This window comes from Typopeltis vanoorti, chromosome 2 (genome assembly GCF_054136105.1).
Source record: "Typopeltis vanoorti isolate ZY-2024b chromosome 2, IOZ_Tvanoo_1.0, whole genome shotgun sequence".
NCBI classification, from domain to species: domain Eukaryota; kingdom Metazoa; phylum Arthropoda; class Arachnida; order Uropygi; family Thelyphonidae; genus Typopeltis; species Typopeltis vanoorti.
In genome coordinates this window covers 78,329,308-78,353,810 of record NC_143550.1, presented here as the reverse complement: position 1 = coordinate 78,353,810, position 24,503 = coordinate 78,329,308, and the positions used below count along the sequence as shown (strand labels likewise).

Sequence of the window (24,503 nt, the reverse complement as noted above, 5' to 3'; positions counted from 1 at the left end):
CGCAATGGTCCAAAGAGTAATCTCCCCAAGAATATATGTCATTTTTTTATTTATTTTATTTAAAAAATTTTCACACTGAAATGCAATGCTACATGTTATGGTCTATCAGAGCCGATGCCTTTGCCCCAAAATGCCAAAAAGGCCAAAGTTAAAATACATCAAGATCTATCCCACGCCGGTGCGAAATATTTTAGAAGTCATTTGTTGGTGACCATGCCAAGCCACCAGTGTGCTCAGCAAAGCTCTAAATGACAAGATTTTAATTTCTGTAGAAGTAATGCCTTTATAAGTTAAGTCTTTGTAACACTCATTACTCCAAGGGGGGGTGGAGATGGTAACACTAGTGAAATGAGGAGCTTCTCCAAACACCTCTTCAATCGATCGAGCAAGATCTATATTCCGACCATAATACGAGGGTTGTCTGAAACGTTCTTGGTCCCGACCATAGATGGCAACACTATTGGGAAGATTTTCTGTTAAGTTGCTGCATCTGTCGTAAGCATCCATGTGAAATTGCAAATCCATCTGTCAAATAGTTCGTTTTATACAGCTGTCTGAAGCAAACGTGTTGTCGTGTTTCCTGTATCCCTTGAAATGGATAAAATTGAGTGTCGTGAAGTTATAAAATTCTTTGTAAAAGAAAGTTTAAGGCCAAAAGAAATTCATTCGAAGTTCATAAATGTTTATGGATACGCTTCTCCTTCGTTTTCGACAATTAAGTAATGGGTTGCCGAGCTTAAATGTGGCCGTACCAGCCTTGAAGTTGATCCACGTGAAGGACACCCAAAAAGTGTAACAACACCAGAAATTAATGTAGTGTACGATATGGTATTGGATGACCGGCTAGTCAAAGTGCGCCAAATTGCTGAGACTATAGACATTTCAAAAGAACGTGTGGGATATATTTTGCATGAAGAATTGCAAATAAAAAAGCTCTGTGCAAGATGGGTGCCGTGCTTGCTCACAGCAGGTCAAAAACGCACTCGCATGAAAATCTCTGAACGGTGCTTGCAGCGTTTTAACAAGAATAAAACTGATTTCGTGCGTCGATTCATTACTATGGATGAGACTTGGATTCACCATTACACACCAGAATCCAAACAGCAGTCAAAATAGTGGACAGAGTTTTTCCAATGACGTTGTCATTAAATAAAGTCAACCTGGTTCATATGTTGTCCATTTTATGAGTTTCACGCGAACAAATGTCATTTATGTTGGATAAGTCGTGGGACTGATGTTGGATGAATCGTGTGACGTTTTCAAACTGAAACTATTTCCTGTCCAGTGTAATTCACTAATACCGACAATATCTATGTTTTCCTGCTAATCTTATGTTTCACAATTTCTTGCTTTCCAAGTGATATGCCCTGACGTTCCATGTTCCAATTTGGTAAGATTTTGTGCAGCTATTTCTTTCATCATGGGCACCATCAACAGTTGGGCTTAGTATATGATTTAATCAACTGCACCATCTACTCCCTGACTACTAGGCATAATCCTGTGCTCCTTCCCAGTCGCTTGTAGGCTGCCATTAAGCCTGAATCATTGTTGGTATCCATATTTGTAACAAGTTGAGTTCTTGCCATAAAGTAATCTGATGAGATTCTTTTTACACGGTAGCTTTTTTCCATTTTTTCCCCCACCCCCTTCCCATTTATCCGGGACCTGCTTATAGCTGACGAATTAGGCATATGGCTAGTTATATAATTTATAAGTTTTATTATTATTATTATTATTATATTACATTAATTACATTTTTATATCAATGAATTTCGATATAAGAATTGTTGTAATGTTAATATCGTAATTTTGCTGAAATTCTAACAAAATGTAGCTACTGTAATAAAAAATTCTCAGTGTGGGCAGTATATTCGTTTTCAATAATGAACTCTTTTTTAAAATGATGATTATTATTGCTGAAGATAATAACACATAAGTTGTACCAAAGGCGTTAGATGAATAATAATAATAATAATAATAATGTTAAACGGAAACGTGTAATATAAATTGCTGCCACCTAACGGTTCTCTTTTGCATATCCTGCCTTAACACGTTTTCATCGTAGATTTTATTCGGAAATTCCATCTTTTGTTGCACGTATTGTGTAATATGGGTGAGTTTGATTGTGAATAAAGTAGCCTATTTAGCTTAGCTTATAAGTAATTTTTTTGTTATATTATATATATAATTGAAGAGTCTTGATTTAATGCGATAATCTTCTGATAATATTGATCGTGAGTGGAACATATATAGGAGTTTGTTCCTAACATAAAATATTATGCTTATGGTATAGTAAATGATAAGTAGCTGAAGCAAAGTTTTTATTCTGTGTATTGGAAAATTCAAAATTATGAACTGTACTTCTTGTTATAAAATAATTTTCTGCTAGTCAATATTGGTTTGTTGGTGATTCACCCTTGTGTATTTATAAAGTGGTGCAACTTTTACAAATTATAATTAATAAACCCTTTAATTTCATGTATCTTTGGCATTACTAAGTATAAAATTCATTTTGTTAAACATGTATTCAAAACGTTTAAAAAAGTTGGACGTAGTTTGAAGCGAATATGTTACTATAAGGACAATGTCGTGGTTGAGACAGTTGTAGGTTTCCTCCCGCGATGAGTCTTCAGACTCCTTGGAGGTATCAGGAATAATAATAATAATAATGATTTACATAAGTATCGAAAGTAGTTAGGTATCAGTATGGATCCTACTGAAATCTCATTTTTCTTTCCCCCAAAACAGGCAAATGTATCACAGCACAGCAATTTACATACATAATACTGTCTTCAGCATTAGTTCTTTTTATCGTTTAACACTAATTATGGATATAGACCATATTGGTCTCTTCTGGTCTCGTTATCTATCCAGTATCTTTTTTTTGAGAATATTGTTCTTTTTATCATTCTAAACAGTGAAGAACCCACTTAAAAATGATGATTGCACAGTTCTGCCTATTTTATTTTTTCCTCCCTAATATAGTTTTCAGTGACCAATATTTTGCTATATTCCCTATCTTCATTATTCTTACCAAAGGTTTCCTTTGATTTTTAGCTACTTGTACATGTAGCTTACTTGCATTTTTTTCTCAGTATTCTCACAGGGCACTTGCTGAATTGCTATTAACTTATAGTGCAATTTCTTCTTTTACAGGACTACTTATTGATCTGCTGAATCAACAGGTTTAGATTTTTCGATCCTTGTTAACCAATTTCATACATGATTTCCCTTATTCTTAGTATGATATTTTTTATCTAGCTCAACTAAATTTTGTTTTCTGCCTCAAGACAAGGATCTACTTTTATAGACTTGTGTTGAACCACTGTGAAGATATTATTATTATTCATGACACCTCCAAGGAGTCCGAAGACTCATCGCTGGAGGACACCTACTGTACAGCTGTCTCCACTACACCGAACCTCTACTACCAATCATCCACAATAACGCCATCCATATTGCTGTCAACAATAATATAATGTCATTCATAAGATATTGAATGAACATGGTATTAGTAAGGATTTATCCATGTCCTTAACACAAATCCAGCCAGTACTTATACCATTATTATTAGCCTTCCTCTTCTCAGATTTTCTCAAAACATTTCTGTATATTTTGTCCCCCCCCCCCTCCCTCACTGGATTTCCACATCCTACATAAAAACTACCCATTTTAAAACCCTAATAGAAAAATCCAACCTTAAATAATACAGACATATTGGTAAGCTTTGACATCTCATTGTTTACCAGTGTTCCCTTAATTGATACTTTAACACTCTTAGAAAACCTTTTCCTTCTGACATCTTAGATCTCTTTTCCTTTGCCATCAATTCTGGTTATTTTTCTTGGAAGAACAAAATCTACAAGCAGATAGAGGGAACTGTCATGAGTTACCCCTCGTTGCCTATGTTTATATGGAAAATTTTGAAAAACGAGCCATAGACTCAGGCCCCCCCCCCCTCTCAAACCTTCTATCTGGCTAAGATATGTAGATGATCTGTTCTCTATTTGGCCTCATGGCCCATACACTTCAGACTCCTTCCTCGGTCACCTCAACAGCCTACATCCAAGAATCCAGTTTACAATGGAAAAGGAAAACAACAATTGTTTACCCTTCCTAGACACCTTAGTTACACACACCTTTCTAATGGTACACTTTCCTTCACTGTATATAGAAAACCTATGCACACAGGCAGATACATTCACAAACTCTCTCACCACCACTCCGCTCAACAATATGGAATTATTAAAACACTAACCAAGAGAGCCCACAATCTTTGTTCCAGTAGTTACACACACCTTTCTAATGGGACACTTTCCTTCACTGTATATAGAAAACCTATGCACACAGGCAGATACATTCACAAACTCTCTCACCACCACTCCGCTCAACAATATGGAATTATTAAAACACTAACCAAGAGAGTCCACAATCTTTGTTCCAGTGGAACTACCCTTACAACTAAGCCCAACCACATATACACTTTTCTCTCCAATGGCTACAGCGATCACAGTATTAAAAAATAATCAGTTCCTCTCCCATTCCCTGGTCTTCTACAGACAGACAGGGAGATCTATTAGTAAATGCAACTCTGAAATCATGACCATATCTGTCTTATCAAACTGCACAAATCTGACCTCGCACAACACAGAGTTGAAAACCCAAACCATAGGATCCAGTGAAAAAACACAAAACTTCTATATAGATCCTTATATAAACATGAGCATTTATATAAAGAAAGTGCTGAAGCCCTACGTCACAGACCCAATTTAAACCATAACGACTTTCTTACTATCCCTAAAGTTTGGGAAATTGTCATCCTTAATTGTAAAATAAGCCAGCAAAGTTTGGTTGATTGGTAGAGTCTCTGCTACTAATGGCTCACGCAAAAGGTTAAGCAAGTCTGAGCTCAATTAGTAGTTGGAAGTTGTTCAATTGTTCGATGCTGTTGGCACACTGCCGAGGACTGGCCATTCTCACATTGTTAACTTCGGCCTGTAAACTGATGTATGGCAGACCTCTGTGACCTCGGGACATGTGGGGATATGACAGTACAAAAAATTGAAATAAATTTGTATGTTTTTTATTTTATTTTAATTTAATTTATTTTTTATACACCATACAACTGTAGCATTTTGAATATCTTCTCTCTTGGCACCTTGTCACATGCCTTTTCAAGATTTACAAAACTTAAATACAGATCTTTGTTATATTCCCATGATTTCTCAATAATTTGTCGTAAAGTGAAAATCTGATTCTGACAGCCTCTGTTTGGCCTGAAACAGCATGTTCACCAATCCAGAGTGTTCTCTTTATAGCTTGTTCAAGAGCTGGAGAAGATCTGGTCCTCAACATTCCAAAGTCCTGATGCAATCAGCTGTATGCATTCCACAATATAATACAATATAAATAATAGTATGATCTAAGTTGGAAGTGTAGTTTTCATATTGTTGGAGAAGTAGATGAGAGATGGTATGATAGAGATATAAATTGCCGAGTACTTTATCATATGTGAGGGCTGGCGTTGTGTGGGATGATAAAGGATAGATAAACATGTCATCCTAAGAGCATTTTGTGCAAGGAATATAAACTGGATTTTTTGCAAGGAGACAGGTGTTTGTTTGGAATGAGCATGTTAGAGAATACCTGGACAGTGAAAGATCACAGGTAAGCATGATGTATTGTTACATGTAGAATGGAAGTACATCCAGGATGATTCTTGTCATTTAATAGCAGCCTCAGAATAATTCTAAGACACCATAACCATTGTATCAATCTGTAAAATGTCACTGAATCATATGTAACTCTTGATAATGCTATAACTGTATGTATTGATGTTTCTTAGATATTTAATTGGATTAATGGTAGCACTATAAATAAAAGCTTTCACAGGTATATTAAACTGTGGAGGATGAGCCATGGTGCTAAAGAAACATTCACTGTGACAACACATTGATTTTATGTTTGAAGTTTGTTAGTCATGTGAGACAATGCTGAAAATGTTTATAAATTTATAGTAGTAAAATAAATAAAAGCTAATATTTATTGCTTGAAGTACATCCAATTCTCCATTTACATGGTAGATGGTTCTAGGAAAATACTAAAAAAACCACTGTGCGTGTGAAAAAAATAGAAGAATGGTTCCAGATGTGAAAACCCAATATGAACAATAAGTTATTTTCAAACAAAACATGAAAATCATAGAAGAAAACTATTTAATTTTAACAGAATACTTTTTATTTTAAATACTTATTTAAAGTATATACATATGTATCTTTCTTAAAGAAAATAGCGTCACTAATAAAACATTTGAAAAGGCCCAAATACACCTGCACATATGGTTATTAGTTAAATTTTATTCGCCAACACTTTCTGACAATAGCTGCATTCTTTTGTGTGAGACTGGAATTAAATCACTTACGTCACTTGAATAACATTGACAATCCTGTTCATACTGCAGTGGTGAAATGTTTTTTTGTTGTCACCACAATTGTCTACATTCTGTAACATAGAGTAAACCCTGATATTTAAAACATAGCGTGGATTCCCCAAAATTCAAGTTTATGTACATATGTACCGTTCTAGGAGATGATAATTATAATGGAAATACCCTTTTTAACAGAACTGAATTGAAACAAAAATTTTAAAAATAAGTGCCATTTGAACTGTGTTAAATCAAAATATACCTTGTAAAAATAGAATTGCTTTTGTTTTATAAACCACATTATTATATGTCAGCTCTTTGCTTTATGCGGATGATGTTATACATCTAAATAAATCCGCTACAAGTCTGCAAGATTCTCTGACTAAATTGAATAGCTCTTGTAATAGATATGGTATGACGGTCAGCAATAAAAAGACAAAGACAATGAAAATAGGCAGAATCATTGAAAATGTCTGTGTTGTGAATGGAGAACCTGTGGAACAAGTAAAACATTTCAGCTATTTAGGCACGATTTTTACTGAAGATGGTAAATTAAATATAGAAATAGACAACAGAATCAGCAAAGCTGGTATGGTGGGAAGTCAATTGAATAAATTCATATGGAATAAGAGGGAAATTAGTCGGAACACTAAATTAGCTGTATACAAGACAGTGTTCAAACCAGTTTTAACTTATGGATCTGAGAGCTGGGTCAGAAGTAAAACACTTGACCAAAGACTAGATACTGCAGATATGAGAGTCCTGAGAAAGATTATAGGCGTGAACAGATGGCATCAGTGGCAGTATCATATTAAAAACGAGGATATTAGGAAAGAACATGACATTGTCAGCATCCAGGAATGCGTTAGCAGAGCTAATCTCAGGTGGTATGGTCACTTAAACAGAATGGGTGAGGAAAGATTAGCAAAACAAGTGTTCTCTGCCAGGTTGGCAGGAAAATGACCCAGAGGAAGACCAAGATATAGGTGGATTGGTACAAAGTGCTTTAGACGATAGAAATATAAAATCTGATAATATTGGAGTGTTGACAACTAACAGACTGATTTGGAGGAAAATTGTAGCTAGGAAATTAATAATGATGTAATTTTTTTCATGTAGTACTATCATATCCTGTACACCCCTTGAGGGTACATGGCAGGAATTTGATGATGATGATGAACCACATTATTTCGAAATCATGTAAAAAGACAGTTAGCTGTATTTCATATTAAATGTAATCTTGGATGTACCTTTATTGGGGTACATCCCAGATTTCGACAGTCATAGTTTCTTCTAGTACCGTACCCTCAAGGGGCGTCACAGAATTATATGATTTGGATTACGTTATTAATAAATGTTCTTTCAAGGGTTTTCTTCTAATTTGGTCTATCGTTTATCACAAATCCAATATTCATCATCATCAAATTCCTAACTACCTTCAAGGGGGTGTACAGGATATGATAGTAAAATTGTACATCATTACTAACTTCCTATCTACAATTTTCCCCCAAATCAATCTATTACCTGTCAAGGCTCCAACATTGTCTAAGGCACTTTTTACTGTATCAATCCACCTATATCTTGGTCTTCCTCTGGGTCTTTTTCCTTGCAGAGAACACTTGTTTTGCAAATCTTTCCTCTCCCATTCTTTTTAAGTGGCATAAACCTGAGATTAACTCTGCTAACACGTTAATGGTTTCTAATAATGTCTAGTTCTTTCCTAATATCCTCATTTTTAATATGATATTGCCATGGATGCCATCTGTTCATGCCTCTTATATTTCTCACGACTCATCTTCAGTCTCTAGTCTTTGGTCAAGTGTTTTACTTCAAATCCAGTTCTCAGATCCATAAATTAAAACTGGTTTGAAAACTCTTGTATATAGCTAATTTGGTGTTTTGGCTAATTTCTCTTTTATTCCATATAAATTTATTCAGTTGAATTCAAATTGCTGAGACTATAGGCATTTCAAAAGAACGTGTAGAATATATTTTGCATGAAGAATTGCAAATGAAAAAGCTTAGCACAAGATGGGTGCCGCACTTGCTCACAGCAGATCAAAAACACATTCACCACATACATATGAAAATCTCTGAACAGTGCTTGAAGCATTTTAACTAGAATTAAACTGATTTTGTGCTTTGATTTATTACTATGGAGGAGACTTGGATTCACCATTACATACCAAAATCCAAACAGCAGTCAAAACAGTGGACAGAAACCTGTTGTTCAGTGGCAAAGAAGAAAAAGTCGGTTCCATTAGCAATCAGCAGGAAAGGTCATGGCATCAGTGTTTTGGGATACTAAAGGCATTTTGTTTATAAATTATCTTGAAAAGGGTAAAACAATAACTAGGGAATATTATTCCAATCTTTTAACCAGACAATGAAAAAATTCGTAAGAAATGAACCGGTGTGCAGAAGAAAAAAATCATCTTTCATCAGGACATTGCACTTGCCCACAAAGGTGTTTTGGCAATGGGAAAATTGGGGGATCTGCACTATGAATTGTTGGGACATCCACCCTATTCCCCAGATTTGGCTCTCTCTGACTTCTATCTCTTCTCAAAACTAAAACTTTTCCTTGCTGGTGAACATTTTTCTTCGAATCAAGAGGTGATTGCAGTTGTAGAAGGGTATTTTGCAGATCTTAGTGAGAACCTGTTTTAGTATAGTGGAGGAATTGAATGTGGCATTTATGTTAGTCTTTACTTATTTGGATGGTGCACCCTGTGTGGGTAGGTTGCTGCTTCAATGAATTTTGTAAACTCATGGGTGGGCAAGGTGTGGAAGAGGATCTTTGGATGAGTTGAGTAAATTTTATTTTGCAGGAGGTTTGAAGGTTGCCTTAATATTGTATTTATGTAGTGTTCGATGTATTTTTTCTGATATACCACTAATGTATGGTATGACTACGGCATTCTTGTAATCTTTTTTTGCTTTTAATGGTATTTTTGTTGAGGATCTTGTGAACGTTTGTTTTGTTTTTTAAATCAATTTTTATGAACTTTTTGTTTTTAGAGAAACTTGTTCCATAGTTCTATAACACAAGGTAAAAGTATTATTTATTAAATATACTGTCAAATATTTCAGTCTGAAATTATCAGACCAGTTTTAAGAGGTAGAATGCAAACAATTTATTTATTCCAAATAGATCGAGCCTGGTGATGTTAAATCACCAATATGCTTTCGCTGAAAAAAAGGTTAATCATAATAGTGTAAAATAAATTGCATATACATACACACCCAATTCTAAATTTACATGGTAGATTGGTTCCAGAAAAAAATGTGTAAAAAAGAATACAGTGTATATGAAAAAAATAGAAGAATGGTTCCAGATGTGAAATCCCGATATGAACAATAAGTTATTTTCAAACAAAACATATGAAAATCACTGAAGAAAACTATTTAATTTGAATAGAGTACTTTTTATTTTAAATACTTATTTAAAGTATATACAGGGTGTCCCAAAATACATGCAAGAAGTAATTTTGATAGAAAACACAGGTTTTTAATTAAAAATTGTAATTTCTTATTGATTCATATAGTATACAGTATAGGGTTATGCATGGAATAGCATATCGGGTAAATGGCCTCCACGGCTCTTTGCTGGCACATCATACACACTCTTTTGTCGAAATTTTCGATGACCGTTTTGTATAAATGTGGCTGAATTTCGTTGATACAACGCTCAATTTCCTCCTTCAAGGCGTGGATGGTTGTGGACTTCAAAAAACCCCAAAGAAAAAAGTCCAACGCCGTTAAGTCACATGATCTGGGCGGCCAATTCTGATCACCAAAATGGGAAATTACACGACCAGGAAATGACTCATGCAGTAATTGAATTGTTTCTCGGGCTGGATGGCATGTGGCACCGTCTTGTTGAAACCACACGTCGTCCACGTCCATATCTTGCAATTTAGGCACAAAAAACTGGATTATCATGTTGCGATAGCGAGCACCACTAACTGTTATTGCGTTACCAGCCGCATTTTCGAAGAAGAATGGACCGATGATGCCTCCAGCCCAAAATCTGCACCAAACAGTGACACGTTGTGGATGCATTTGTTTCTCAACAATCACTCGTGGATTTTCTGAACCTCAAATACGACAATTTTGTCGATTAATGAAGCCATCAAGATGAAAGTGAGCCTCATCGCTGAAGATGATTTTGTTCAAAAAATAAGCATCCACTTGTTGTTGTTCCATAATCCATTCAACGAACTCTCTTCACTCTGTGTGTGTGGTCAGTAGGCTTCAATTCTTGAGTCAATTGAACTTTGTAAGCATAAAGATGCAAATCTTTATGCTTACGTGAGAATACGCTGTAGAGAGCTTCTCGAAATGCCCAATTCAAGACCATGGTGCCGAATTGATGTTCTTGGACTCTCAGCAACACTCTCATGAACTGCTTCGATGTTTTCTGTTGAACGACTTGTTGAAGGACGGCCAGAGTATATAAGATCACTAATTGATCCAGTTTCCTTGAATTTTTTAAATCTTTTCACAGTTGATGAAGTTAAATCACTATTCCGACCATATTTTGTACAAAAATTGCGAGCTGTAGCTGCCAAACCTTCATTATTTTTAAAATATTGCTCAACAATGAAAATGCGGTTCTTTTGTGTAGCGCTCCATTTTTAATAACCCTGAACTGTCAGCTGTCATGGTGTCTTTTTTTTCTCATTGGCAACACTTTACTGCACAAATGGCGCTAAATTTAAATCTTGCGTGAATTTTGGGACACCCTTTACATGTGTATCTTTCTTAAAGAAAATAAGTGTCAGACTAGATCTTTGGATGTTTTATTAGGTGGCAGAAAACGAAATTTCACATTCAGGTGTTCAAAAATAGGCAGGCCAGGCACATTGTATATAATCAATAAAACTTTAATGTCCAGATTTTTTTCCCATCAAATAGTGTTTAAATTCTTGAACAAAGCACATTAATGCAAAATTTCTTTTGTGACAATTTTTCAACCTTTTTTTGTTCGCCTTCCAGGACACTGGTAATGTTCAAGTCCAAGATCTTAGGGGTCGATTAATGAGTAATGGTTTTAATATATAATGCTTCTCCTGAAACATTGCTGCAAAATAATAATCACACGATCCTTAGCTGCTTTAAAGCCACAAGCACATTTTTGTGATTTCACCATAAGTTCTACTTGGCATTTTTTTCCGATAACATTCTCATCTGCATTGATCAGGAGTGTAGCCACCATTTTCAATAATTTTGGACAGTTTTGAAAGAAATTCCCTAGCTACTTGCTCATCTGTGGATGTGGCTTCTCCTTTTATTTTTACATTATGAAATGCATATCTTTTGAGAAATTTTGTAAGCCAACCTGTGCTTGCAGAAAAAACGATTGTTGTTTCATGTTGTTGGCTCCTTTTCTGATTCTGTTTGAGGACATTTCCATTTAAAGGTATTCCTTTTTGTGTGCAATCTTCTATCCACATCACTAGGACCTTTTCCATCTTTGCTTTTATAATGTCTCTCGTATATGATAACAACTTTTGTTATTTTGCACCTAATTTTGTTCCATAAAGAACAGATTTTCTAATGGCCTCTTCATTTTTATTAATCGTTTTCACAGTAGCTTCGTTCAATCCAAAATAGTTCCTAAGGTTGTTGATGTTGAACCTTCTCCAGCTGCTAAATGATCTAAAATTTGGATCTTAGTTTTCTAAAGAAATAGCTTTTTTTTAAAAAAAAAAAAGTGGATATTGAATCGAGTTTCATGCTGAATATACCCTCTGTCCAAAAAGAAACGGAACTTTTGATAGAAAATAAAACACAGGCCAATTATAATTCAAATAATTTATTTCAATCGATATACTCTCTTTCAGCTTCGATACAGCATTTGGCATGGTCATTTGATTCGTTGAATGAGTTTTTTATATCGTTTTTTAAGGATACTGTTGAGGGTTGCGGTTACTGCAGCTTGAATGTTTTCAATGGTGTATCGCTTTCCTTTCATCGTCAAATGAAGTCGGGGAAGAGAAAGAAGTTACAGGGTGCTAAATCTGGTGAATATGGTGAGTGATCCAACACACAAACTTAGTTTTTACTCAAAACCTGTCTCACATTCTTCGAATGATGAGATTGTGCATTATTGTACAAAAGTGACCAGCTGCCTACATCAGATATTCATGCCGTTTGTGAAGAATTCTTGCTATCAATCGCTTCTAAACTTTGAGATAAAACTCTCCATTGATCGTTTGGCCAGGTGGAAAGAATTCTTTGTGGATAATGCCCTTGGAATCGTAGAAACAAATCAGCATTGTCTTTACTTTTGACTTCTCCAAGTAACTTTTTTTCAGATGACCCTTTTCTGGTGGTCTCCACCCCGCACTCTGCCACTTTGTTTTGGGCTCATACTCCAAACACCACGTTTTGTCACCAGTAACGATCATTTCACGGAAGTTTTGAGCGGTTTTAATGAGGTCCTTGCAGTGTTCAATTCGATACATTTTTTGGTCGTTAGTCAACTTTTTGGGGAACACTTCATGAATTTGGGCCTTCGGATTACGAAGGCCCAAACTCTCGGTCAAAATGTTGTGCACAGTTGATTTTGGAATCCCCCAATTCATCTGCAATCAATCTCATGGACGATTTTGGGTTTTCTTCGATGAAATCGCACACTTTTTAGATGTTAGCTTCGCTCAGTCCAGTTTTGGACTGCCTGGCTTTTCATCATCCTCAAGCGTCTCATGACCACTTTGGAATCGCTTAAACCACTCATAAACTTGAGTACGGTATAAGCATTCATCACTGTATGCTTTTTGAAGCATTTGATCCGTTTTCTGAAAACTTTTACCGAACTTAACACAAAAGTCAATCGCAGCTCTGTTTGAAACTCATTTTCTGACCGTTCGTCAAAACACACTCCCACTCTTGGCACTATAACTTGACTTCTAATGAAACAAATGTCATAAACAGTTGACACAACACTAATGAAGGTTGCTGTTTTCGACAGCAAAAAGATACAACAGGTGGCGCCACTAGTTTCTTCTATTTTCGAAAAGTTCAGTTTCTTTTTGGACTGTATGTAGAAACTATGAAAGTTTCGGCGGATTCAAGCACAAGCAAAACCTTTCGTGACAGGAACAACTCGTGGTAAAGGTGGAGTAACCTCTGATCACTTTCCTTAGTATTTCCCATAATGTTAAAGCATATCTCCTTGTGGATATGTATAATGCTATACATTATGGGGTTGCGCCTATGAAAGGTTTACTTGCACTTGGATCCTCCAAAACTTTTATAGTTTCTAAATTCGGCACGAAAATCTTGTAGTTTCTCAATTCAGCTTTGAAATAATGTTGGATTCAATATCCACTCAATTTAAATAATTTTGCATTGCCGGAGGGAAGCCTTTTGGCTCTTTATTTCAGTAATAGCTTTTTTCTTTTCTTTTGTCTAACTGAATTATCTGACATCGTGATTAATGGGGTAATTTTACGAAAATATCTGAAAATAATTAATTTTACTGAATTCAAACAGAAATTTTAAAAATAAGCTGCATTTGAACCGTGTTATAAATATTGTCTTATGCATCATCACTTGAATTGATGATGTCTCATGTATTAAGATATCATTGCAAGTGAAGAACAACAGTAGATCTCATTCACCAAGTTAAATCAAAATTTCTTCAACCATTTGGTTCTGTCCACTGCTAGACGATGGACTCCCACATGGTTTTCCAGACCACTGGGAAATCAAAATATACCATGTAAAAATAGAATTACTTTTGTTTTCTAAACTGTTATTTCAAAAGCGTCTGAAAAGAGAATTAACTGTATGTATATGATAAGGATAGGCAGTCATTCCCGTTCAAGTTAGGGCAATGAAGCATGGCCTCAGCACTCCTTAAATAGGCATTCAAATTTGTACTAACATCTATGTAGTTGTGTTTCAGATCAAAGAATGTTGTGGTCTGCTTCTATTCCTTGTTGAGCTAATCCAGACTTATTTTATAGGATTTTTTTATGTGGAAATGTATAATTGAAGTTCTTGTCTTCTTTTTTCTATTGAGTGTCCAGTTTATCTGAAGTAGGAAAGATGGCAGTCACATGGAACTTGGTATAGACCTGGAAGAGACATAGGAGAACATTTATCTTTAGCAGAGAAGAAATGTCCAGAGTTTATTAATAGGAATAAAAGTTACTACTAAATTATATTTCTTCAGAATTCTTGAAATCGGTTCTGAAATGCCAGAGATGTATGGGATTGGAACTCGACTTATTGATTCCTTGTTTTGAGGTTTTTAGGAGTAAGACAGATGTGTAGTCCTTTTAGAGAAGCCATTTAATTTTATATATTGTTTGATAGTTGAGAGTTCTTGTTAATGATGGGGAGTTGAACAATTAGTCTTACCTCGTCAAATTAAACATTTTATGATTCCTGTCTTTTGAGAAGGATGATATGCAGATTGTTGAAGAATGTAATTTCCAGTGGAAGTGAATTTTCTATAAATTAATGTTATTAAATTACCTGATGGTGAGCGGATGAGAAGAATGTCTAAAAGTGATAATTTGTCCCTTTCAATTTTGATACGAGGATGTAAAGTATTTATAATAGCTGAAAACATTGGTATAGTATCTGTATTGTGAGGCCACTCCTTAAAAATGTCTATATATCTAACCCATTTTGAGTTAAATAGATTAGTCTTAGCTCGTTGATGAAATGTCAAACCAAAATGGAATAACAGGTATGTACTCAATATCTAATGTAAATCCATCAAAACAACAAATGTTATTCGATGTCATAAGAAATCTAAAAAATGAAATATAGTTGATACACACAAAACCTTTGCATTACACCATACATGAAATTACTTTTGAGTACATTGTTCAGCTGTTGCCTTAATTTCCAAACGATCTCTAACTGTCAGATTCTGTATTTATTTTTATCTGGAGATGAAGATAACACTTTTCAGAGTAGGTACAATGAAAAAATTGAAGAGCTTAACAGAAGATTTGATGCTTTATTTGAAAATATAGCTGCTCCTTTATATATAGGTTGCATTCTGCAGAACTCTAAATGAAAAAAAATCTGAAGAACTTAACAGAAAATTTGATGTTTTATTTGATAATATAGCCACTCATATAGGGGTGTTTTTCTGCAGAACTTTATGCAAGTTGAATCTTACATAAGTCGGAATTTCTTTGCAACACTTTGAAACACTTATGCAGCACTCACAACTATATGCTCTTATTGAAGTAAAAAAGAAATTCTTGGCAAACATGTAAATAGAATGATTTATTCAGTTTTTTTTAAAATATTTTTTTTTAAATCTCATGTTGGAAAAATGACGTGTGCTTCTTAATGCACAATCAAAAAAAATTAAGGCAAGTGCCAGTACAAGAAGCACCTTATCAAAAATAATATTCTGATAAGTATGCCACTGCAGAGGTTTGAGAACTATGGAGATTTAGATATTTGCTGCTCAATCTTATGAATAATTCTACTAACACATGTGCCACATTAGAAAATTATATTTAGTTTATAAATATTGTCTTATGCATCATCACTTGAACTGATGATGTCTCATGTATTAAGACATCATTGCAAGTGAAGAACAACAATAGATCTCATGCACCAAATTTGAATTCCTCTGTATGCGTAGTTGTGCATTTAAGTTAAAAACTAATATGCTGGAAATGAAAATTAAATGATTAATAATACAGTCTGTTTAACACAATTGAGTATAACAATTTCCTAAATTTTTGGGATAGTATTGCAGTAATGATTATAGTTTGGTCGATGAAGTAGGGCTTCAGTACTTTATTTGAATATCTGTTTTTATTTGTACAGAGACCTGTACAATGGTTTGTATTTTTAATTTCACACCGTGCAAAAAGAGAGATTTGTGCAGTTTGAGCCATATGTGGTTTTGATGTTAATAAGTGCTGAACTTCCTGTTTGCTCATAGTATGACGGAGTGCATGAACATAACACTAAGTATACTCCAGGTGACATCATTGCTTTGGAGATCTTTGTTACTCGTTCAGAGATGCCTTTGAAGTTCATGTGAAGTTCTCTTGGCATGGTGTCAACTAATTTTTGTTTTTCTTGGGTTGTATCCATTTAGTAGAGCTATTTGTTTGATGGTTTCCAGTTCCTGTTTGAGCAGTCCAGAGGAATACTAATCTCATCACTAACGATTTTATGATGCTGTATTTCTGAGATGTGTCATGCACTGATGTATTGTGAATATAGTGTCCTGCTGTATGACAAAATCTTTAGTTAAGTGACCAGAACCACATCCATAATTTATTACCTTGTCACCTGGAGTACACTAAATATTGTGTTCATGTAATCTGTCATACTATAGGAAAATCAGTCAAACATATTTCTGAACATCAGGACCACATTCTGCTCAATTGTGTTAAATTGATTGTATTATCAACAATTTAACTTATCATTTTCAGTGCAATAGTGTTTAACTTATGAATGCACATGTGCTCTGTTGTTCAAATTCCTGTTCTGTGCTCACTGATGACATTTTGCGATACATAAGACATATTTGTAAAATAATTGTTTATTGTGGTATATGTGTGTTGTTTGTATATGGGAACTCCATTCTTGCTATACAAGAATGAAGTTCCCAAAGGATATTATGATAGCACTACATGAAGACCTTGCATCATCAGTTTTCCACCAAATCAATGTTATCTGTCAAGACTCCAACGTTATCAGATTTATATTTGTCTTCTAAGGTACTTTTTATTTATCAAGTCACCTATATCTTGGTCTTCCTCTGGGTCTTTTTTCTGCCAACCCAGCAGAGAACACTTGTTTTGCTCATCTTTCCTCTCCCATTCTGTTTAATTGACCATACCACTTGAGATTAGCTCTCCTAACACATCCCTGGATGCTAATAATGTCAAGTTCTTTCCCAATATCCTTGTTTTTAATGCGATATTGCCATTGATGCCATCTGTTCATGCCTCTAATCTTTCTCATCTGTGACATCAGGACTCGCTAGTCTTTGGTGAAGTGTTTTATTTCTAATCCCAGCTCTCAGATCCATAAGTTAAAATTGGTTTGAACACTTGTATACAGCTAATTTAGTGTTGACTAATCTCTCTTATTCCATATAAATTTATTCACTTGACTTCCTACACAAAAAAAACATCTCTATGAATAAACATAATGGATGATTGGATGATGGCGTCATTTCTATGTCGATTTCTTTGTGGCAAGCAGGTGTATTGTTCATCCCTCCGTTAACTTTTAAGAATTGTTGGCTGTTTGATTCCATCTTCTCGAGCGTCTGTTGCTGATGTAATTGCATGAAATGCCATTGCCATCTTTCTGATGAAGTGTCATGGCTTCTCATTTGGTTCATGTTGAGTCCTATCAGCATTTTCTTCTCTCACTGTCACTGCTTGGAAGTTAATAAGTTCTTTGGATTATTCATTGCCTTCTTTCTCTGTTAACTCCATGTTCTTGGCATCCAGCTGAAGTACACTGCAAGCTTTACAATGTTATCTGTAACCTCTTTATATGATCCATCTTTTTTCAAATCCTTTGAAGCCTTTTATGTGCCATGGCCATATTTTATCTTCATTCATAGTTCTTAATAATTTTCATCTTCATTTCTAAATCATTTTCATTACCTAGCACTGTCACCACTTGCACTTTTCTTTTCCTTTCCCTTTATCATTGTAATAAGAATTAAAAAACAAAATAATAATAAAAAAATTGATGACCCAACTTCATGTATCCAATCTTGAACAGTAGTAAAGTACAGTAAACATTTGGATACTGTAATTCATATTAGTTCCAACCAAGAGATACCTCCATACTTATGGAGCTATGCAATCTATGTATTTTTTCCATCCTAGTCAGGTCCTCCATTTATTTTCCTACAGGATGCAAAATATGTTTCCATGATTTTCTTCAGTTTGCACAGCCCACCAGAAATTTAAAGTTCACTTTATGTGAGTCGAATATAATGTGCATTGTGGAGTGGCTGTGTATCATTTCTATAGTATTAGATTCAGGATTTAAGCAAGCATTTTTCAAGTCAGACAAAATTGCATTAAAAGCATTCTAATTAATCAGATCTGAATTGGAAATGTCAAGTGATGAAGTTGATAACATTCCTTTATCAAAAAACTTAAGATTGTTGGTAATGATAGGAAAAATAGAAATTGTCGTTGTTTGATGTCATCCCCTTCTGCTGTATTGTCACTGGGGAAGTACCTGAAGAAAAACATTAATGATGAGATCGTTATCTGTTTTAGTAAGACATTGTTAAAACGAAATGGTGATTTTTTGTTGTGCAAAGACATCAAGGGTCATACTGTACCAGGACACAGGTCACAGCAGTACATATGGTGATTGGTTGGTGGGAGAATCACAAACATCCATGCCCTTGGCAGGATTTGAACCCTCTTGACTGGAGAACGGATATGCTAATCACTCAGCCAACTAGGCCAGCACAGAATGGTGATCTGTTAGTGTGGTGGCAAGAGGGAAAAATCATGTTGCTCATTTTGGCCGAAATAGCAGAAAATTTCTTTCAGCACTAGTGTATACAGCAAAACTTCATTTAGGGTGATGTCAAAGTAAACAGATTTGTTTAGTTTGACATTAAACATTTGTTCAGGTGAAAAAATTAAATGTAGCTATGGCTAACTACATGTGAAACACTTCAGATGTTTCACTGTGGATACTGGTTGTCTAGACTTTCATTTTTTACATCATGATTAATATATCTGTTTATTAGTTGTCATGTATTTCTGATCAACACAGACAGGCCTTGCAGGTAAGGATTTAATACATAAGTAAATCATGAAGAACTGATCACGAGCCTGATATATCAGTTATTAAAAGACTTCGTGACGAAATCACGAAGTCTTTTAATAACTGATATATATCAGGCTATTTCCATTGATTATTTTTATTTTTTTTATACAAAAAAAAAGATTGTATGGTGTTTCAATACTATACATGCTTTTTGGGTCTTAAAAATCTTTTATAATAAATGCCCTTGTTTTTTTTTTAGGCAAACCTAGAGGTCTTCGTACAGCTCGTAAGCATAGGGATCATCGTCGGGAACAGCGATGGCATGATAAAGATTACAAGAAGGCTCATTTAGGAACTCGCTGGAAAGCTAATCCTTTTGGGGGTGCTTCCCATGCTAAAGGGATCGTTCTTGAAAAAGTGTAAGTCACCTGAACTTGTTAATGTACCTGATGACATTAACTTTTCTGTCCATTCCCATACATGAGAGGTTGCAAAAGATACAGCACATTAGTATGTGAGGTCAATTTACTAGCAATGATTTTTATGAACTTTAATAATCTTATTTACTTACTTTACCTTTTGTGTATAACATTTCCAGTGCAGGTAATGAACATTTTAAAAATCAACATCATTTATTTCACAATCTACTAATAATGTCACCCAGCCCACTATCTTTCAAAAAATGAGTGAAATACGACTTCTGCATTACTTCAGCCTTGGTATCACTTCTGGATATGACTCCCACTGATGAGACCTCAATAAAAGTTGAAATCTGTCTGGGTAGTGGGCCTTCCCATAATGCATGGCATTATACATGTCTTTAAGGATGTGTGCATTGTATTATGGGATACTAAGGCAACTGTGTAGTCTTAGACTATATACAAGTGCCCAGTCATGAAGTGACTTCACATGCAAACTTATTGTATATTGCATGCAAACCAGTAAGCAAATTTATTCTGTAAAAGCATAATTTGTTGGTCCCACAGGCAAAATAAGCATTTCTCTACAATACTAGTGATTTATTTAGTTATTTATTATTTCATTCAGATATTTATTGGATAAACAAATACTCTTTGAATCTATTCAATGGATTGTTCTGTAAAATGTGCAATTTTTAAAAATTAAAATAATAATCAGTGAATACATAAACAAATTTTGACAAACACATTCCTGATAATTGTACTCCAGTTCTCAAATAAACTTACAATCAGTACAAGCTATAAATGTAACATATTTGTAATTACTGAACTCGCATTCTTGTTTCAGTTGAAGGATGTGCTTGTTTAGTTAAACACAGCTTCTTGATGTCCGGTTTCAATTGACTTAATTTGAGTCTTAAATGGAGTTCAACATTCAGCTTATTCCTGTACTTGTTTTTGATATAAATGAGATAAGAAAACCCACGTTCACAAAGGTAAGTAGTGCAAACACCAACAGAAATTTTACAGCTTTTTCTGAGATCATTGGATATTCATTTCTTCTTGCCAACCAGAAGTCTGTTAAATCCATCCTCTTGATCTTTGCCTGAGACTTCCGTCGTAGAAGAGCTCGATCAGTTCACCTTTCTCGGAAGGAGTTAGCATTTCTGGTAAGGTGTCATCAATGGAAAATGGCTCTCTAATCCAAAATTCAGAAGCCAGGTTTTCAGGGAAGTATTCCTTGAAATCTGTGATTAGAATCCCAAGATGCTTCTTTATATTCACTACCAGTTCACTGCAAGGAAGAATTTCATTCTCAGTTCAGAAAGCATCCAACAGTGGAAAGGAACACGTGTTTCCAGTATAGATTTCTTTAATGATTAAGCCAAGTTTTTTCCCTAAGAGCCACAGTTTTATCCTGTAACAAGAATAAGGAAGTACGTTGCACCCCTCAAGCTCGTGTTTAGCTGGTTGAGGTGGCAAAATAAATCTGCCAGGTAAGCCAACTGGGCAAGCCACAGTTTATCAGTGAAATAATTCAAGTCTGAGGATTTGTCAGAGAGAAAAATCTGCACTTTTGAACAAAGTTCAAACAGGCGGCTCAATACGATTCCCCTCGACAGCCATCTAACTTCGGTGTGAAGTAAAAGAGAATCATGTTCGGCATCCATTTCATTGCACAAAATGAAAAATAGTCGTGAATTCATAGCTCTGGACTTAATGAAGTTAACAATTCTCACACTTTCATTCAAAACTGTCTTCAGAGCAGCAGGCATATTTCTTGCAGCTAAAGCCTTGCGATGAATGCTACAATGTACAAATTTTGCTTGTGGAGCCACTTTAATTTTTGCAACAACTCCACTGTGTTTCCCAACCATTGCATGTGCTCCATCAGAACAAACAACAACACATTTATTCCATCCTATATCATTCATTTTTTTTTTATTATTATTATTATTTGACACCTCCAGGGAGTCCTAAGACTCATCGAGGGAGGGAACTTACTTTACAACTCTCCATCTCCACCACTCAGCCTCATCCACAAACTGCCTCATCTATACCAACGCCATCTACTGTCCACTATCACCACTTATTTTCACAGACAATTACAATTCATTTTCATAAATTGATCTAATTTTGAAAATATTTCATTTGAGGTTATTCAAGCAGGCTATAAATCTTATATACGTAAGAAGATGGGCCATGCTGGTGATGTGAATAGTTTCATCCAATTGTATGGAAAAATATTTACTAGCCTGAACTTTTTCTGTTAACTGCTCCTTAACATTTCAAGACAAATCTGAAATTCTTCGTTTATATGGTGTCATTGGATAATGGAATCATTTCAAGTTGTTTTGCTGCCTTTTCCCCCAAAATTATTCTAACCATATCTAGCTGCTAGTAATATTAATGAACCTCCAATCGTGTGTCAGGTTTTCCTGCCTTAGATATTCTTAAACTGATTTCATAAGATGCCTTCGTGTTGAGTCAAGGACTCATTGAGAGAGGCTGTAAATTACCCAACCCAGCTATCATACCTTCCCTTAAATTCATTTACACTAGATGCACTCACTACCCCTAAGGACAAATTATTCCACTCACTCACTGCACTCTGGAGAAAAACCTAGCTCTTACCCATTTCTTGACTGATAAAAACCTTAACTTCTATGGATTCCCCCATGTTCTCTCCCTCCCTTCCATATAACAAAAAATTTCATCATTTTGAAATGCTATAACACTCATTCAAAAGTTTATAGACCTCTGTCATATCACTCCTGTTAACCAGAGTTTACAGTCCACATACTTGCAATCTGTCCTCATAATCTAAATCCCATAATCTGGATATAATCTTTGTAACTCTTCTTTATCCCCTTGGAACCCGGGAGACCAAATCTGCACACAGTAATCCAGGTGTGGTCTTATCAAAGCCTTTTAAAGAGGCAAAATTACTTATCCTTACACGTCAAGGTTTGCTTCAACATAGCAAACCTTGACGTGTAAAGGTTTGCTTCAACATAGCAATTATCCTCTGAGTTGTATTTGCAACTTTTGCTATGTGACCTCATCATCAAATTCCTACCATGTACCCTCAAGGGGTGTACAGGATATGATAGTACTACATTAAAAAAATTACATCATTACTAACTTCCTATCTACAATTTTTCTCCGAATCAGTCTGTTACTTGTCAAGGCTTCAACATTATCAGATCTTATATTTCTATCATCTAAGGCACTTTGTACCGTATCAGTCCACCTATATCTTCGCCTTCCTCTGGGTCGTTTTCCTGCCAACCTGGCAGAGAACACTTGATTTGCTAATCTTTCTTCTCCCATTCTGTTTAAGTGACCATACCACCTGAGATTAGCTCTGCTAATGCATTCTTGGATGTTGACAATGTCAAGTTCTTTCCTAATATCCTCGTTTTTAATATGATATTGCCATTGATGCCATCTGTTCACGCCTCTAATCTTTCTCAGGACTCTCATATCTGTGGTGTCTAGTCTTTGGTCAAGTGTTTTACTTCTGACCCAGCTCTCAGATCCATAAGTTAAAACTGGTATGAACACTGTCTTGTATACAGCTAATTTAGTGTTCCGACTAATTTCTCTCTTATTCCATATGAATTTATTCAATTGACTTCCTACCATACCAGCTTTGCTGATTCTGTTGTCTATTTCTATATTTAATTTACCATCTTCAGTTAAAAACGTGCCTAAGTAGCTGAAATGTTTCACTTCTTCCACAGATTCTCCATTCACAACACAGTTGACACTTTCAATGATTCTGCCTATTTTCATTGTCTTTGTCTTTTTATTGCTGACCTTCATTCCATATCTATTACAACAGCTATTCAATTTAGTCAGAGAATCTTGCAGACTTGTAGTGGATTTATTTAGAAGTATAACATCATCCGCATAAAGCAGAGCTGACATTAACAGCTCCAATTTTGATATCATGTTTAATACCACTTTCCTTCATAATGTGATCCATATGGATAATGAATAACAGATTGGATAATGTACATCCTTGTCTCACACCAGATTTAACGTTAAACCATCTTCCTGTGCTTCCTTCAATTTAACTGCTGATTTACAACTCAAATAAAGACTACGTATTGCTTGATATAATGCCCCATTGACACCATATAACTGTAGCGTATTGAATAGCTTCTCTCTTGGCATCTTGTCATATGCCTTTTCCAAATTGACAAAACTTAAATACAGATCTCTGTTATATTCCCATGCTTTCTCGAATGTTTGTCGTAAAGTGAAAATCTGATCCTGACAGCCTCTATTTGGCCTGAATCCAGCTTGTTCTTCACCAAGCTTTTCTTCCACAATTCTTCTCAACCGTTTCTCAAGTATACTTGCATAGATCTTGTCAGGAACACTCAGTAGGGAAATACCTCTATAATTCTCACATTCAGTTTTATTTCCCTTTTTATATATGGTTACTATGAGAGCTCTACTCCAATCATCGGGAATTCATCCCTCTGTCCAGGCTTTCTGAACTATGCAGTGCAGCCACTGTAAGACTCTTATACCACCATACTTCAGCGTTTCTGTCGAATATCATCTACTTCTGCTGCCTTTCCACGTTTCAAGCCTTTGATGGCTTTTTCTACTTCGAGTATGGATATGTATTCCTGACTGCATGCCTGATCAGTGTTTTTTACCACTGCGCTGTCATCACTGCTTGTTTCATTTAGCAGTTTTTCCAAGTAATTACTCCATACTTCAAGGATATCTTTTTCTCCTGTTTTCATGTCACCATTATCATCTCTAACTCCTTTTACAGCACACTTTCCTCCATTCCTATGCTTCTTCAACAACCTCCAGAATATTTTGCCACCTTCTTGATATTTATTTTCTATATTCTTGCCAAAGTCCTCCCATGACTT

General features: G+C 35.2%; 1 protein-coding gene across 1 annotated transcript in view; it reads left to right on the top strand.

The window, feature by feature from the left end:
- Positions 1-2,024: 2,024 nt before the first annotated feature.
- RpS23 (ribosomal protein S23) overlaps positions 2,025-24,503 on the top strand; it is a 37,885-nt gene continuing 15,406 nt past the window's right edge. Inside the window, exons 1-2 of the mRNA XM_090406230.1 lie at positions 2,025-2,113; positions 19,443-19,602. Of these exons, the coding sequence (XP_090262356.1) occupies positions 2,110-2,113; positions 19,443-19,602 (164 nt within the window). The 5' untranslated portion in view covers positions 2,025-2,109. The remainder of the gene's footprint in view (positions 2,114-19,442; positions 19,603-24,503) is intronic.